This window comes from Cajanus cajan, chromosome 2, assembly GCF_000230855.2.
Source record: "Cajanus cajan strain Asha chromosome 2, NIPB_CcT2T_4, whole genome shotgun sequence".
Lineage (NCBI taxonomy): Eukaryota > Viridiplantae > Streptophyta > Magnoliopsida > Fabales > Fabaceae > Cajanus > Cajanus cajan.
This window is the reverse complement of record NC_138518.1, coordinates 75,321,252-75,337,760: the sequence shown is the minus strand read 5'-3', so window position 1 is coordinate 75,337,760 and position 16,509 is coordinate 75,321,252. Positions and strand designations below refer to the sequence as shown.

Here is a 16,509-nt window from a genome sequence, read left to right as displayed (position 1 = left end):
GAACGCCAAAACGCTTCCCAATTTCTGTCAAGATATATAAGAAAGCACGCTTCAAAGGTTTATCTCTTTAAAGTCCCTTCTTTTACCGCTTTCTGTGTGTACATATTTAAATTGTCATCATGTAGATAGTTAATTTATAATTGCTTAGAATAAATAGGGGTAATTTAGTAATTTCGCACTATTATTTTTAAATAATCTGTCATAGGGAACCCGAAAGGGGCGCTGTGGGGTGCTAACACCTTCCCCACGCGTAACCGACTCCCTTACCTGACTCTGGTTGTAATGGCCGAAGTCGATTTTTGAATCGATTGCCTTAATCTTCTTTTTCCAATGTTTTGAGTAAAACATTGGTGGCGACTCCATGAACCCTTCCTTTTTATGAAAACCGCTAATCCATGGAGGGTCCCGCTTAGGATTAACATGGATTGGTGAGCCTTTTAATAAAATTGCTCGTTTGACGAGGTCTCAGTTTGAGAATAAGTCATTCTAGCAATTCATATTTTTAAACAAATAAAAGAGTCCAACCATCCTTCGCGAATGCCGAAAGCCCGTTTCGGGCCGGTGGCGACACTCATCTATCATTGTTAAAATGATTGCTAAAAAAAAAACAATACAAATGCTCGTAAGACTTGTACATCCATTACATCATGGAGAGAAACAAACATCCGGTGCAAAATCTTCTATTCATCAGTGTTCATTGATTACTATGCTCAATAATTATGAGAATCATTCAAAAGGATAGATTGGGAACAAATCACAAGTCATGCCTTCCTTTGATTCCCCTTACCCAATTAAATGAGACATTTGTTTTATGTCTTACTCTTCCATCAATTCATACATCAATGTTATTTCCTTGAGTCAGAAAAGAAGGCAATCACATTCATCATTGTCTCCTACTCTACCCCTTCCTTTCAAAACTAAATTGGGACAACCACTTCACACTGGTGCAAAGGATCTCATTGTCATTTCATCACCTTAACTTTCAATTGGAATAGTTGTCTAATCCAACTTTGTTCCCTATTTCTTCATAAATTAGGGCAACTCAAAGTACTCCTTTTATACCCGGACAAGTTGTCAACTATCATCACATTTTCACTCCAACCATATGATCCATGTGTCTCAAGTTTAATCAAGTCAATGCCTATATCATCCATATTCCACCATTCTAAATACGGGTGATCCTTCCCATATGTGTCACTGTTTGATTTTATCCACTCAAGTCTAAAGTGATGTAAATCATTTGTCTCACTTGTTCAAAGTCCAAGTTAGTCCAAATTCTTCCAATTTTCACTCCATTAATTTGACATCAAACTGGGACAATTGCTCAATCACTTGTTTCCATCAGGTTCTCAATTTTTGTCATATCTTGGGGTCGTTTGCTCTATTTTCTCTACATCAAAACAAATTCACGTTCAAATATCCTTTTTGAATAGTCTTCCAAAAAAAATCATGTGTCATTGTTATGCATGTTGATTAAATGATGTTTCAAAGGGAATAACAAGATGGTGATAATCACTTAATTGATAAGTTAGGCCAAATGAGTCTCATTTGATTCTAGGTGAGATAAGCTGGAAAGGATAAATTGTGAGATCATTTTTCAAAGAATAAAAGAACAGGATTTCATGGATTTGAAAAGAGGATAAAAAAAAGGTGAATAATTGAGACACAAAAAGGGCTTTGCATGAATTTGCTTTCTCTAAAGAAAATAATCATTTTATGGTTTTCTTTGAAAAGAAAAAAAAAACAAAATGAAATTTGTCTATGACACCTCATAAGCATCCTAATACCGAATCAAGCATTACATCATTTGTATTAATATGTTTGAAGTGTTCGTTCATGTCCAATCATCACTTGGCATCCACTTTGTTTGCATCAAAGTTTGGTACTTTCCTAATACATGCATTCAAATTCATCACTTGCATATAAAGTCTCGCACTTGTCTGACATCTATATCATCTACGTTTGAGTTTGGCACATGTTTGACATTCATTACATCATAGTTTGGTACACCCATTCAAATCCAATACTTGTCCAACATCCACATTGTTCACATTAATGTCTAATACTTTGTTTAACACATTCATTCAAGCCCAATGCATATTTGTCATTTGCATCACCAAAAGTTTGGTCCATCACTAACTCATGCATTCAAGTTCAATACATGCTTAGCATCCACAACATTTGTACCAAAGTTCGGTACTTATCATGCACATGTAATCAAGTAATGTACTTGCATAGCACATTCATTGAAGTTTATTAACTACTTGGCACCAACATTGTTTCCATCAAAATTCTCACTTTCATGTTTCGGGTCCCCGCGCCCATGTTTCGAGCCCCCGTGCTCACTCTTTTAATTTTCAAGCCTCTATCAATCTTTTGAGCCCTCGTGCTCACTCTTTTGAGCCCCCATGCTCACTCTTTTGAGCCCCCATGCTCACTCTTTTAATTTTCAAGCCTCTATCAATCTTTTGGGTCCCCGCGCCCATGCTTTTAATTTTCAAGCCTCTATCAATCTTTCGAGCCCCCGTGCTCACTCTTTTAATTTTCAAGTCTCTATCAATATTTTGAGCCCCTGTGCTCACTCTTTTAATTTTCAAGCATCTATCAATCTTTCGGGTCCCCGCGCCCATGCTTTTAATTTTCAAGCCTCTATCAATCTTTCGAGCCCCTGTGCTCACTCTTTTAATTTTCAAGCCTCTATCAATCTTTTGAGCCCTCGTGCTCACTCTTTTGAGCTCCCATGCTCACTCTTTTAATTTTCAAGCCTCTATCAATCTTTTGGGTCCCCGTGCCCATGTTTTTAATTTTCAAGTCTCTATCAATCTTTCGAGCCCTCGTGCTCACTCTTTTAATTTTCAAGCCTCTATCAATCTTTTGAGCCCCCGTGCTCACTCTTTTAATTTTCAAGCCTCTATCAATCTTTCGGGTCCCCGCGCCCATGCCTTTAATTTTCAAGCCTCTATCAATCTTTTGCAAAACTATCCTCAAATGTTCTCTATGTTCTTCTACAGATCTAGAGTAAACTAGAATATCATCAATGAATACTACAACAAACTTATCCAAAAAAGGTCTGAAAATCCTATTCATATAATCCATGAAAACAGCTGGAGCATTCGTCACTCCAAAAGGCATGACAATATACTCATAATGACCATACCGAGTCCTGAAAGCAGTCTTTGGTATGTCCTCCTCCTTTACCCGTATCTGGTGATACCCAGACCTCAAATCAATCTTGGAGAAAACAGAAGCTCCTTTTAACTGATCCATCAAATCATCGATCCTTGGCAATGGGTACTTATTCTTGATTGTCAGTTTATTTAACTGCCTATAATCTACACATAACCTCATACTACCATCCTTCTTCTTTACTAATAACACGGGTGCTCCCCACGGAGAGACACTAGGTCTGATCATCTACTTCTCCAAAAGTTCTTCAATCTGCTTTTTCAATTCTGACAACTCTGCTGGTGCCATTCTATAAGGAGAAATGGATACTGGTCCCGCCCCTGGTATAAGATCAATACTAAACTCCAACTCTCGCTTTGGTGGTAATCCAGGAATATCATCTGGAAAAACTTCTGGAAACTCTCTAACAACCTCAATACTATTCAACAATTTTTCATTCTCTACACTAATAAAGGATAGGATCATAAACCCTAGAGCTCCATCCTTCAACAACCCATCCACCTGTCTATTAGAAATAAACCTTTCCTGTTTAACAGCAGGAAAGATTAATCTCTTCTCTGAACAATCTATCAAAATCTTATTGATAGAAAGCCAGTCCATCCCTAAAATCACATCCAAATCTGATAAAGGTAAACAAAACAAGTTCACCTTATAACAACGCCCTTCTACTTCTATTGTACATCCTAAACAAACCTCAGAAGTCAAAACAGACCCTGAAGCTGGGGTAGAAACAACTAGATCCACACTCAAGGAATTCACAACTAATTTTGATCTCCTCACACATTCGTAAGAAATAAAAGAATGTGATGCACCAGAATCAAATAGAATAGAAATATCATTACCATCAATTTTGCCCTTCCCCTTTACTAGCTCAGATGATGTTTCAGCTTCAACACTTGTTAAGGCAAAAACACGTCCTGCTGCAGTAGGTCGATCCACCTTTTGGTTCTCTCTAGCTGGAGCATTTCTGATATTGCAATCTTTAGCCATGTGACCCACCTTGCCACATTTAAAACACGCATAATTCTTTGTAGGACAGTCCCTCATCATATGTGGGCCTCCACACGTATAGCATCTAACAGCTCCTGTAGTAGTAGTCCCTATGGGTTTCTTATTAGCATTCCCAATCTGAAATTGGGATGATCTCTTTTGAGATTGTTTCCCCCTTCCAGATGATCCTTCTGGTCCTTTCACCATTTTATTCCCTCCCTCAAATCTTTCAACCGTTTTTGCCTTTTCAACCAGCATTGGGAATTCCATAATTCCCATAGGAACAATGGTTTTCTTCAGCTCAAATCTTAGACCTTCACTGAACTTCCTGCATCTCCATGCTTCAGTGATAGCTTGAGAATAGTATCTAGCCAAGTGTTCAAACTTGACCACGTACTCCTGTACTGACATGTTCCCTTGTTGCAGTCTCAAAAACTCGGCTTCCTTAGCATATCTGGCGCTATCTGGAAAATATTTCTCCAGAAATACCTTTTTAAAATTCTCCCAATTCACCGCCTCCCCTCTGGCCTTCATCATAACCTGAGCACCTTTCCACCAGCAGCTAGCCTCACCCACCAACATATAAGTAGCATAAACAAGCTTCCTCTCCTCGGGGCATTGCATCACCATGAAAATTTTCTCTATTTCTTCAATCCATTGGTCAGCAACTTCTGGTCCATCAACACCTGTGAATTGAGGAGGATTCCCTTTTCTAAACTCTGACAAGCCCCTATACTCATCAGGTACGTTAGTCCTAGCTGTCTCAGCTGCAGCCCGATTGGCCTCCATCTGAGCCAACAAAGTATTCTGTTGTCCAATAGCAGCAGCAATTAACTCCATAGCTTGAGCAATTTGCCGCTCATCCATGCTTGAAGAAGAATTAGAATGATTTCCCCTACCAACCATCCTAAAAAAAATCAAGGAATTTTATGAGTTTACACTAAAACTCATAAGAAATTCCTAATCAAGATCAAGAAACTCATGAAGTTCCTTTCATTTCCACACAACGGAAATGCAACAAGACCATTTCCCACAAACCCTAAAGAGACTTGACCAGCTCTGATACCAAAATTGTAACGACCCACCTTAGGTCATCACATCAATAACCAACCAAAATAAAAGAGCATTTATAATAAAAAAAAATAGAGCAAAAGCCAGCTACGCTAGAGTGTAAAAATTGTTTTCATAATAGCAAACATAAGTATATTAGTCATTCTCAGTAAAATCATACAGTCATCCAAAATATATTAACATTAACCATTAACAGAAACACCCTAGGTGCTGGTCAAGCTCTAAGCCTAGCCACTTCTCAAAACAGCTACCCAGAAGACTCCTTGCTATCCTATGGCTTCACACCTGATCTGCTCCCCCACATAGTGAGATCATCACAGTTCCACCACATGGAAACATAAGGGTTAGCACGTATAAAACCAACCATAGTATAAATATCATTTAACAATTATTTGTTCAAACCAACATGTATTTCCAAGATAGATATAAACCAATAGCATACATATTAATTAAAGAAATCCATAACCCTAGTATACAATCCATACCATATGTATACATAATCCACATCCAAAGCAAAGTCACACCACCGTATAATCCATGATGTAACCAACACATCCAAACCAAATGTTGGCCTCAACACCTATCCAAACCAAGTGTTGATACGGTGAAACATGTCAGCAACCCATGTCTCACGCCTAACCTCTCATGGAAAGTATACAGTTGGATTACGTCGTCACATAACCCTGGTGGGGTCACCTCATCCATCGGTATGACTCGACCCAGACCCATACCGGTAGCAAATAGATACTTAGAGGAGTACTTCAGAATCCACCTAACATCTGAAGTGGTTTACTATATAATCCTTGGAAAAGTTCCAAATTGGAAATCCTCACAATGGGATTCCGAAATTCCATATTTTCTCCAAAGATTATATCCTTGATCTCACCAAGAGATCTCCCATCCATAACCTTACTCCTCTCAGTTCTATTTACTTTTCCAAACCACATACACATAACATACTTCATAATTATATATATAAATATAATCATAACCATGCCAAATTAAATATCCAAAACAACCACCAACTTGAATAAATAACAACCATCAACTTAAATAAATAACAACCTTCATACAAACAAAATAGCATATTAAAAGTTATACTACTCCTATCATGCTCATGTATACTAGATTAAGTCTTATAAGTACTACCCTTACTTAGCATACTAGATTAATTTTATAAATGCCACCCTTACTTAGCATACTAGATTAATTTTATAAATACCACCCTTACTTGGATAATCCTGAACTGAAACTCGGGCAGAAACTGAGACTATAGCACAGCTGCCTCCCCAAGGCTCCTTCCGTCTAAAACAGGGACCGGAGCTAAAATTAGGACAGAACCTCTTCCTCTGGATTTCTCTTGGTCTTCAAAGAGAAGAAGAGGGAAAGAAGAGAGTATAAGAGAAGAGAGAATGAGAATTGAGGGATGAGAAGTATTTCTTGGGATGGTTTGCAATGGAGAAGTGAAGGCCTATTTATAGCCTCCAAAACACATTAAAAAAATGTAAAATAATGGAGAAAAAGATAGACAAAACTAAGTGGAATGAATTAGTGGAATGAATTATAGAAGTTGGTGGGATGAATTAATGGAGTTGGTGTGAATTAATGGAGTTGGTGCCATGTTCTTTTCCGCACCGACTTTGGCTACTGATTTGGACCTTATAGACAGCCGAATCTGAAAATATTTCCTTCATAAAAGTTGTAGGATTTTCTCTTATCTTTCCATAGCCACCAAGTTTGTATCATTTGAACAACCACCGACCAAGTTATACCCCAAACACCGAGGCTTGCCAATCAGCCCAGCGAGAAACAATTGTATCAATAAAAGTCCAATTTTGACCTCCTAAACGACCGATTTTGCAAATGGCTATTTCTGCAAAAGTTGTGCGTTTTTCTCTTAGATTTCCATTGACACCAATTTTACATCATTTGGACCATCACAGCCCAAGTTATGCCTCGGACACTGAGACTAGTCAGTCAGCCCAGCGAGAAATGATTCTTAAAAAAAAAATTTCACAACTATCTAATTAGATCTAACAACACACATATCTTTCTAAGCATAAATGGAGTGTGAATTATCTATAATTGAAGTAAAATATAACCACCAAATTATGACCAAATACCACATAGTAATAATGACAATAATAATAATAATAGTAATAATCATGTTGAAAACTGAGATGTTACAATTCTCCCCAACAACAAAAATTTTCGTCCTCGAAAATTCACTTACTCAAAAGAGATATGGGTATTGATCCTTCATATTGTCTTCCAACTCCCAAGTGGCTTCATTAGTGTCTGCATCCCAAATAACCTTCACCAAATTGATAGATTTACCTCGCAACTTCTTAACTCTCTTGTCTGCCACTGAAACTGGTTGTTTCTCAAAAGTTAAATTCTCCTTCACTTGCACTGCCTCTGATTCCAAGACATGACTCGGATCGTGAATATACTTCCTCAGTTGTGACACATGGAATACATCATGCAGATTAGATAGAAATGGAGGTAATGCAATCTGATATGCCACTGGTCCAATCCTCTTGAGAATTTGATACGGTCCAATAAACTTAGGATTCAACTTCTTCGCTTTGATAGCTCTTCCCACACCTGTGGTAGGAGTTACCTTCAAAAATACATGTTCTCCCTCTGAAAATTCCAAAGGTTTCCTCCTCTTGTCTGCATAAGACTTTTGTCGACTCTGAGTAGCTCTCATTCTTCCCTGAATTTGTTTCACTTTTTCAGTAGTTTGCAAGATAATCTCTGGTCCCACCATCATTGATTCTCCTTCTTTAAACCAACACAAAGGTGTTCGACACTTCCTCCCATACAGAGCCTCAAATGGTGCCATTTCTATACTTGCGTGAAAACTGTTATTATAAGTGAACTCAACCAAAGGCAACATCTCTTCCCAACTCCCTAGATGATCCAAAATACAAGCCCTCAACAAGTCCTCCAAAGATTGAATAGTCCTCTCAGACTGCCCATCAGTTTGTGGGTGATAAGCAGAACTGAGTCTCAACTTAGTTCCTAATGCCTGATGCAAACTCTGCCAAAATCGGGATGTAAAACGAGGATCCCTATCAGAGATGATACTAGAGGGCACACCATGTAATCTAACAATCTCCTTAATATACAATTGAGTTAACCTTTCTAAGGACCACTTTATATTCACCGGAAGAAAATGAGCACACTTAGTTAATCTATCCACGATCACCCAAATAGAATTACAATTCTTAGCAGACCTTGGTAATCCAACAACAAAATCCATGGTTATACTATCCCATTTCCATTCAGGGATCTCCATCATTTGTAACAAACCTCCTGGTTTTTGATGTTCCACTTTAGCTTTTTGACACACAATGCAAGATGCAACATACTCAGCTATCTCCCTTTTCATTCCATTCCACCAAAACATTTTCTTCAAATCTTGATACATTTTTGTCATACCTGGATGTATACTCAATTTGCTTTTATGAGCTTCCTCAAATATCAATTTCTTCAACTCCTCATCCTGTGGAATACAAATTCTACTCTTGTACCTCAAAATTCCATCTGTACCTTGTTCAAATCCTTCAGCTTTCCCAGAACTCATCAACTCCTTAACCTTGTTCAAACTCGCATCCTGAACTTGTTTTTGTTTCACCATCTCTAAGAAATCACTAGTAATGGTAGTCATACCACAACTAATGAAATTTGGGGCAACCACCACGTTAAGATTCATATCCCTGAATTTCTCTACCAACTCCATCTCTTTAACCATCATGTAAGACATATGGAGAGATTTTCTACTCAAAGCATCTGCCACCACATTTGCTTTACCTGGATGGTACATTAACTGAAAATCATAATCTTTCAAAAATTCAATCCACCTCCTTTGCCTCATATTTAACTCTTTCTGATCAAACAAATATTTCAGACTCTTATGATCACTGAACACATCAAACTTTGCCCCATAGAGATAATGCCTCCAAATCTTCAAAGCAAAAACTACCGCCGCCAACTCTAGATCATGCGTAGGATAATTCCGTTCATGAGTCTTTAACTGCCTAGATGCATAGGCCACAACCTGCCTATCTTGCATAAGAACACATCCTAAACCTTGATGAGATGCATCACAATAAACCTCAAAAGATTTATTAGGATCTGGCAAAATCAACACTGGAGACGACGTCAGCTTTTCCTTTAACTCTTGAAAACTCCTTTCACACTCCTCCGTCCATACAAAGGGATGATCCTTCCTGGTTAGCTGTGTTAAAGGCATAACTATTTTAGAAAATCCTTCTATGAATCTTCTATAATAGCCAGCCAATCCCACAAAACCTCTAACTTCAGTAACTGATTTCGGACGCTCCCACCTCAAAACTGCTTCCACCTTAGTAGGATCAACTGCAATTCCTTGTCCAGATATTACATGGCCCAAGAACTTAACTTCAGATAGCCAAAACTCACATTTTGATAATTTTGCAAATAATTGTTTCTCCTTCAATACTTGCAAAACTATCCTCAAATGTTCTCTATGTTCTTCTACAGATCTAGAGTAAACTAGAATATCATCAATGAATACTACAACAAACTTATCCAAAAAAGGTCTGAAAATCCTATTCATATAATCCATGAAAACAGCTGGAGCATTCGTCACTCCAAAAGGCATGACAATATACTCATAATGACCATACCGAGTCCTGAAAGCAGTCTTTGGTATGTCCTCCTCCTTTACCCGTATCTGGTGATACCCAGACCTCAAATCAATCTTGGAGAAAACAGAAGCTCCTTTTAACTGATCCATCAAATCATCGATCCTTGGCAATGGGTACTTATTCTTGATTGTCAGTTTATTTAACTGCCTATAATCTACACATAACCTCATACTACCATCCTTCTTCTTTACTAATAACACGGGTGCTCCCCACGGAGAGACACTAGGTCTGATCATCTACTTCTCCAAAAGTTCTTCAATCTGCTTTTTCAATTCTGACAACTCTGCTGGTGCCATTCTATAAGGAGAAATGGATACTGGTCCCGCCCCTGGTATAAGATCAATACTAAACTCCAACTCTCGCTTTGGTGGTAATCCAGGAATATCATCTGGAAAAACTTCTGGAAACTCTCTAACAACCTCAATACTATTCAACAATTTTTCATTCTCTACACTAATAAAGGATAGGATCATAAACCCTAGAGCTCCATCCTTCAACAACCCATCCACCTGTCTATTAGAAATAAACCTTTCCTGTTTAACAGCAGGAAAGATTAATCTCTTCTCTGAACAATCTATCAAAATCTTATTGATAGAAAGCCAGTCCATCCCTAAAATCACATCCAAATCTGATAAAGGTAAACAAAACAAGTTCACCTTATAACAACGCCCTTCTACTTCTATTGTACATCCTAAACAAACCTCAGAAGTCAAAACAGACCCTGAAGCTGGGGTAGAAACAACTAGATCCACACTCAAGGAATTCACAACTAATTTTGATCTCCTCACACATTCGTAAGAAATAAAAGAATGTGATGCACCAGAATCAAATAGAATAGAAATATCATTACCATCAATTTTGCCCTTCCCCTTTACTAGCTCAGATGATGTTTCAGCTTCAACACTTGTTAAGGCAAAAACACGTCCTGCTGCAGTAGGTCGATCCACCTTTTGGTTCTCTCTAGCTGGAGCATTTCTGATATTGCAATCTTTAGCCATGTGACCCACCTTGCCACATTTAAAACACGCATAATTCTTTGTAGGACAGTCCCTCATCATATGTGGGCCTCCACACGTATAGCATCTAACAGCTCCTGTAGTAGTAGTCCCCATGGGTTTCTTATTAGCATTCCCAATCTGAAATTGGGATGATCTCTTTTGAGATTGTTTCCCCCTTCCAGATGATCCTTCTGGTCCTTTCACCATTTTATTCCCTCCCTCAAATCTTTCAACCGTTTTTGCCTTTTCAACCAGCATTGGGAATTCCATAATTCCCATAGGAACAATGGTTTTCTTCAGCTCAAATCTTAGACCTTCACTGAACTTCCTGCATCTCCATGCTTCAGTGATAGCTTGAGAATAGTATCTAGCCAAGTGTTCAAACTTGACCACGTACTCCTGTACTGACATGTTCCCTTGTTGCAGTCTCAAAAACTCGGCTTCCTTAGCATATCTGGCGCTATCTGGAAAATATTTCTCCAGAAATACCTTTTTAAAATTCTCCCAATTCACCGCCTCCCCTCTGGCCTTCATCATAACCTGAGCACCTTTCCACCAGCAGCTAGCCTCACCCACCAACATATAAGTAGCATAAACAAGCTTCCTCTCCTCGGGGCATTGCATCACCATGAAAATTTTCTCTATTTCTTCAATCCATTGGTCAGCAACTTCTGGTCCATCAACACCTGTGAATTGAGGAGGATTCCCTTTTCTAAACTCTGACAAGCCCCTATACTCATCAGGTACGTTAGTCCTAGCTGTCTCAGCTGCAGCCCGATTGGCCTCCATCTGAGCCAACAAAGTATTCTGTTGTCCAATAGCAGCAGCAATTAACTCCATAGCTTGAGCAATTTGCCGCTCATCCATGCTTGAAGAAGAATTAGAATGATTTCCCCTACCAACCATCCTAAAAAAAATCAAGGAATTTTATGAGTTTACACTAAAACTCATAAGAAATTCCTAATCAAGATCAAGAAACTCATGAAGTTCCTTTCATTTCCACACAACGGAAATGCAACAAGACCATTTCCCACAAACCCTAAAGAGACTTGACCAGCTCTGATACCAAAATTGTAACGACCCACCTTAGGTCATCACATCAATAACCAACCAAAATAAAAGAGCATTTATAATAAAAAAAAATAGAGCAAAAGCCAGCTACGCTAGAGTGTAAAAATTGTTTTCATAATAGCAAACATAAGTATATTAGTCATTCTCAGTAAAATCATACAGTCATCCAAAATATATTAACATTAACCATTAACAGAAACACCCTAGGTGCTGGTCAAGCTCTAAGCCTAGCCACTTCTCAAAACAGCTACCCAGAAGACTCCTTGCTATCCTATGGCTTCACACCTGATCTGCTCCCCCACATAGTGAGATCATCACAGTTCCACCACATGGAAACATAAGGGTTAGCACGTATAAAACCAACCATAGTATAAATATCATTTAACAATTATTTGTTCAAACCAACATGTATTTCCAAGATAGATATAAACCAATAGCATACATATTAATTAAAGAAATCCATAACCCTAGTATACAATCCATACCATATGTATACATAATCCACATCCAAAGCAAAGTCACACCACCGTATAATCCATGATGTAACCAACACATCCAAACCAAATGTTGGCCTCAACACCTATCCAAACCAAGTGTTGATACGGTGAAACATGTCAGCAACCCATGTCTCACGCCTAACCTCTCATGGAAAGTATACAGTTGGATTACGTCGTCACATAACCCTGGTGGGGTCACCTCATCCATCGGTATGACTCGACCCAGACCCATACCGGTAGCAAATAGATACTTAGAGGAGTACTTCAGAATCCACCTAACATCTGAAGTGGTTTACTATATAATCCTTGGAAAAGTTCCAAATTGGAAATCCTCACAATGGGATTCCGAAATTCCATATTTTCTCCAAAGATTATATCCTTGATCTCACCAAGAGATCTCCCATCCATAACCTTACTCCTCTCAGTTCTATTTACTTTTCCAAACCACATACACATAACATACTTCATAATTATATATATAAATATAATCATAACCATGCCAAATTAAATATCCAAAACAACCACCAACTTGAATAAATAACAACCATCAACTTAAATAAATAACAACCTTCATACAAACAAAATAGCATATTAAAAGTTATACTACTCCTATCATGCTCATGTATACTAGATTAAGTCTTATAAGTACTACCCTTACTTAGCATACTAGATTAATTTTATAAATGCCACCCTTACTTAGCATACTAGATTAATTTTATAAATACCACCCTTACTTGGATAATCCTGAACTGAAACTCGGGCAGAAACTGAGACTATAGCACAGCTGCCTCCCCAAGGCTCCTTCCGTCTAAAACAGGGACCGGAGCTAAAATTAGGACAGAACCTCTTCCTCTGGATTTCTCTTGGTCTTCAAAGAGAAGAAGAGGGAAAGAAGAGAGTATAAGAGAAGAGAGAATGGGAATTGAGGGATGAGAAGTATTTCTTGGGATGGTTTGCAATGGAGAAGTGAAGGCCTATTTATAGCCTCCAAAACATATTAAAAAAATGTAAAATAATGGAGAAAAAGATAGACAAAACTAAGTGGAATGAATTAGTGGAATGAATTATAGAAGTTGGTGGGATGAATTAATGGAGTTGGTGTGAATTAATGGAGTTGGTGCCATGTTCTTTTCCGCACCGACTTTGGCTACTGATTTGGACCTTATAGACAGCCGAATCTGAAAATATTTTCTTCATAAAAGTTGTAGGATTTTCTCTTATCTTTCCATAGCCACCAAGTTTGTATCATTTGAACAACCACCGACCAAGTTATACCCCAAACACCGAGGCTTGCCAATCAGCCCAGCGAGAAACAATTGTATCAATAAAAGTCCAATTTTGACCTCCTAAACGACCGATTTTGCAAATGGCTATTTCTGCAAAAGTTGTGCGTTTTTCTCTTAGATTTCCATTGACACCAATTTTGCATCATTTGGACCATCACAGCCCAAGTTATGCCTCGGACACTGAGACTAGTCAGTCAGCCCAGCGAGAAATGATTCTTAAAAAAAAAATTTCACAACTATCTAATTAGATCTAACAACACACATATCTTTCTAAGCATAAATGGAGTGTGAATTATCTATAATTGAAGTAAAATATAACCACCAAATTATGACCAAATACCACATAGTAATAATGACAATAATAATAATAATAGTAATAATCATGTTGAAAACTGAGATGTTACAAGAGTGAGAGTTGAGGGTTCGGGGAAAGGAAAAAGGGGGAAAAAAAAAGGAATCTGGGTCTCACACTATAACCTATACCTATATATTTTTTTTAACAATTATGAGAATATATTTGCTAACCCGTACCAACATATATTGTAAATAAAAATAATTTTTAATGACAAATATTGTATCACTATAGGATATTTGTTGGTACAAAATAATTTTTTTTCAATGAACATAAGTACTTTGGAACTCAATCAATTTTCACATTAAATATTAGATATTGGAAATAAAAAAAATGCATTAATTAAATGATGATTATGTTTCCATTAATATTACACAAGAGTTTTTAGTAACATTCTTTAATGATTTCACATCTACCATTATTCATAACACATAACCTAATTTAACAATACAAAATTAAGATTGCTTTTGCAATCTAAAGCTATTAAGGCATCCATCATTGAGACCATCGAACAAATTAATCACTATGTTCTATCTTTGATCCCAAGTATTTCATTGAATATGTTAATTGAATGTAAATTAACACTAGATATATTTGATTTTTTTTCAATTATGTTGACTTAGATTGTTTTAGGTGATAAAAGGGAATGTCAAAGTTCATATTCAATTGACAAGAAAAAAAACATTGACAATCAAACATTTGAAGTCCTTCCAAGTGAATTTTTAACACTTTGAAAACATATGATCTTCTTAATAATTATAAAAATATAACTAAAAGTTTGGCCCAATAATGTTAAAAAATTTAGATCAATCTAAAAGGTTATGAAAATAATACAAGATTGGTAGTTATGAGACTAGGAGATAATACTTAGTGGAAATACCTCCGATTTAACTATAAAATAAATACACACAAGAAAAAAAAGGCACTTGCAAAAAAAGCTTTGGATATTAGGAGAAAAAACTATTAACACCATATTTTCTAATAAAAAAATATTGAGAGAGTTTCTCTTACACTCTTATATAAAATAAATACACATATGAAAGGAAGGAAAAAAAGGTTAATTAATTTTTTTGTTTTGTTATTTTAGTATGTGAACCTTGGTTCACATGTGCTACTTAGATTTTAAAAGTTCATTTGTCACCATGATTAAAATCTACCTTCTATATAAATTATTATGTCGATCAAAAATATAAATTGGAGATGAAATAGTTATATGAATTGTATAATGGTGTAATAAAAGTGGAGACTATACAATCAGTACCCCCTTTATATATAGTATAGTATAGAAGAGGAAAAAATGCACACATTGTCTACATATTTGTTCAAAAAATAAAAACAACAAAGGTTATTAAAAAGATACACTACAAGAAAATTTTTATATAATGACACATGTCCTATAGTGACATAATATGTGTCACTAAAAATTACTTTTAATGATAAATATTAAATAAGGATAAAAATAAATTTTTTTAAATAAATATAAATAAATAATTAAAGGGTAAATGTATTTTAAAAAAGTGGAAATCCAAAAGTAATATAACATTTATATATACTACGTATAAATTATTATGATAATATATTTATATTTGTCTTTTTTTTTTGCTTTTATTCTCCATTTCTCAATATTTTTTTGGTAAACGGAATAATTTTTCAAAAAATGTTATGAATTTAACAATAAAAATTGTAATATTTAATAAATATAATGTCTTAAAATACGTATTTTATAAGTTATAAACTAATAACAGGACTCGTATATATGGTACAGTGATTCAGTACGTATAACAAGTAGTGATGGTCCATGATTACAAACCATCATATTTATCTCACGTGCATAATTTTAACACGTATTCTCTGTACGATATGTATTCTCTTTTCTTTCTTTATTTTGTCTCTCTCTTGCGTTCTCATTCTCTAATATCTCGCATTAGGTACGGGGAGACACTGCATTGTAATATGTTGAAACCTGAACTTCAAACTCAATTTTATATGCTTCATCATCTTAAAACCTATCCTTCAACCTATAATTCCTCTTCTCCACCACACACTCTCTACCCCACACCCGTCCTCTACTAAAATTGAAAGATTAATCCTTCAACTTGTAGGAAAAATAAATCATGGGGGAGATATAAGAAACTACATTTAAAGAAGAGAATATAAAAATTAGAGAAATTCTACGTTTTCTTTATATATTTAAAAAGTTTTGGATTTTTTTTTGTTTTTTTAAAATATTTGATCATTTGATTTATAATTGTTTAATTTTTAACATGTTTATATTTTTCAATTCAATTTTTATTTTTTTTAAATTCTTAATATATATATATATATATATATATATATGAAATGTTTGAATTTAGTAAGAAT

At 36.1% G+C, this 16,509-nt stretch overlaps 2 protein-coding genes across 2 annotated transcripts; both read right to left on the bottom strand.

The window, feature by feature from the left end:
- Positions 1-329: 329 nt before the first annotated feature.
- Positions 330-6,919, bottom strand: LOC145954558 (uncharacterized). Its single transcript, XM_083069071.1, has 2 exons — positions 6,479-6,919; positions 330-5,537 (listed from the first exon to the last, which is right to left on the bottom strand). Exon 2 carries the CDS (start codon positions 5,080-5,082, stop codon positions 3,415-3,417), a length of 1,668 nt encoding a protein of 555 aa, XP_082925197.1. The 5' UTR covers positions 5,083-5,537; positions 6,479-6,919; the 3' UTR covers positions 330-3,414.
- A 3,256-nt stretch (positions 6,920-10,175) lies between these two features.
- Positions 10,176-13,693, bottom strand: LOC145954556 (uncharacterized). Its single transcript, XM_083069070.1, has 2 exons — positions 13,245-13,693; positions 10,176-12,303 (listed from the first exon to the last, which is right to left on the bottom strand). The coding sequence occupies exon 2, from the start codon at positions 11,846-11,848 to the stop codon at positions 10,181-10,183; it is 1,668 nt and encodes a 555-aa protein (XP_082925196.1). The 5' UTR covers positions 11,849-12,303; positions 13,245-13,693; the 3' UTR covers positions 10,176-10,180.
- Positions 13,694-16,509: the final 2,816 nt, after the last annotated feature.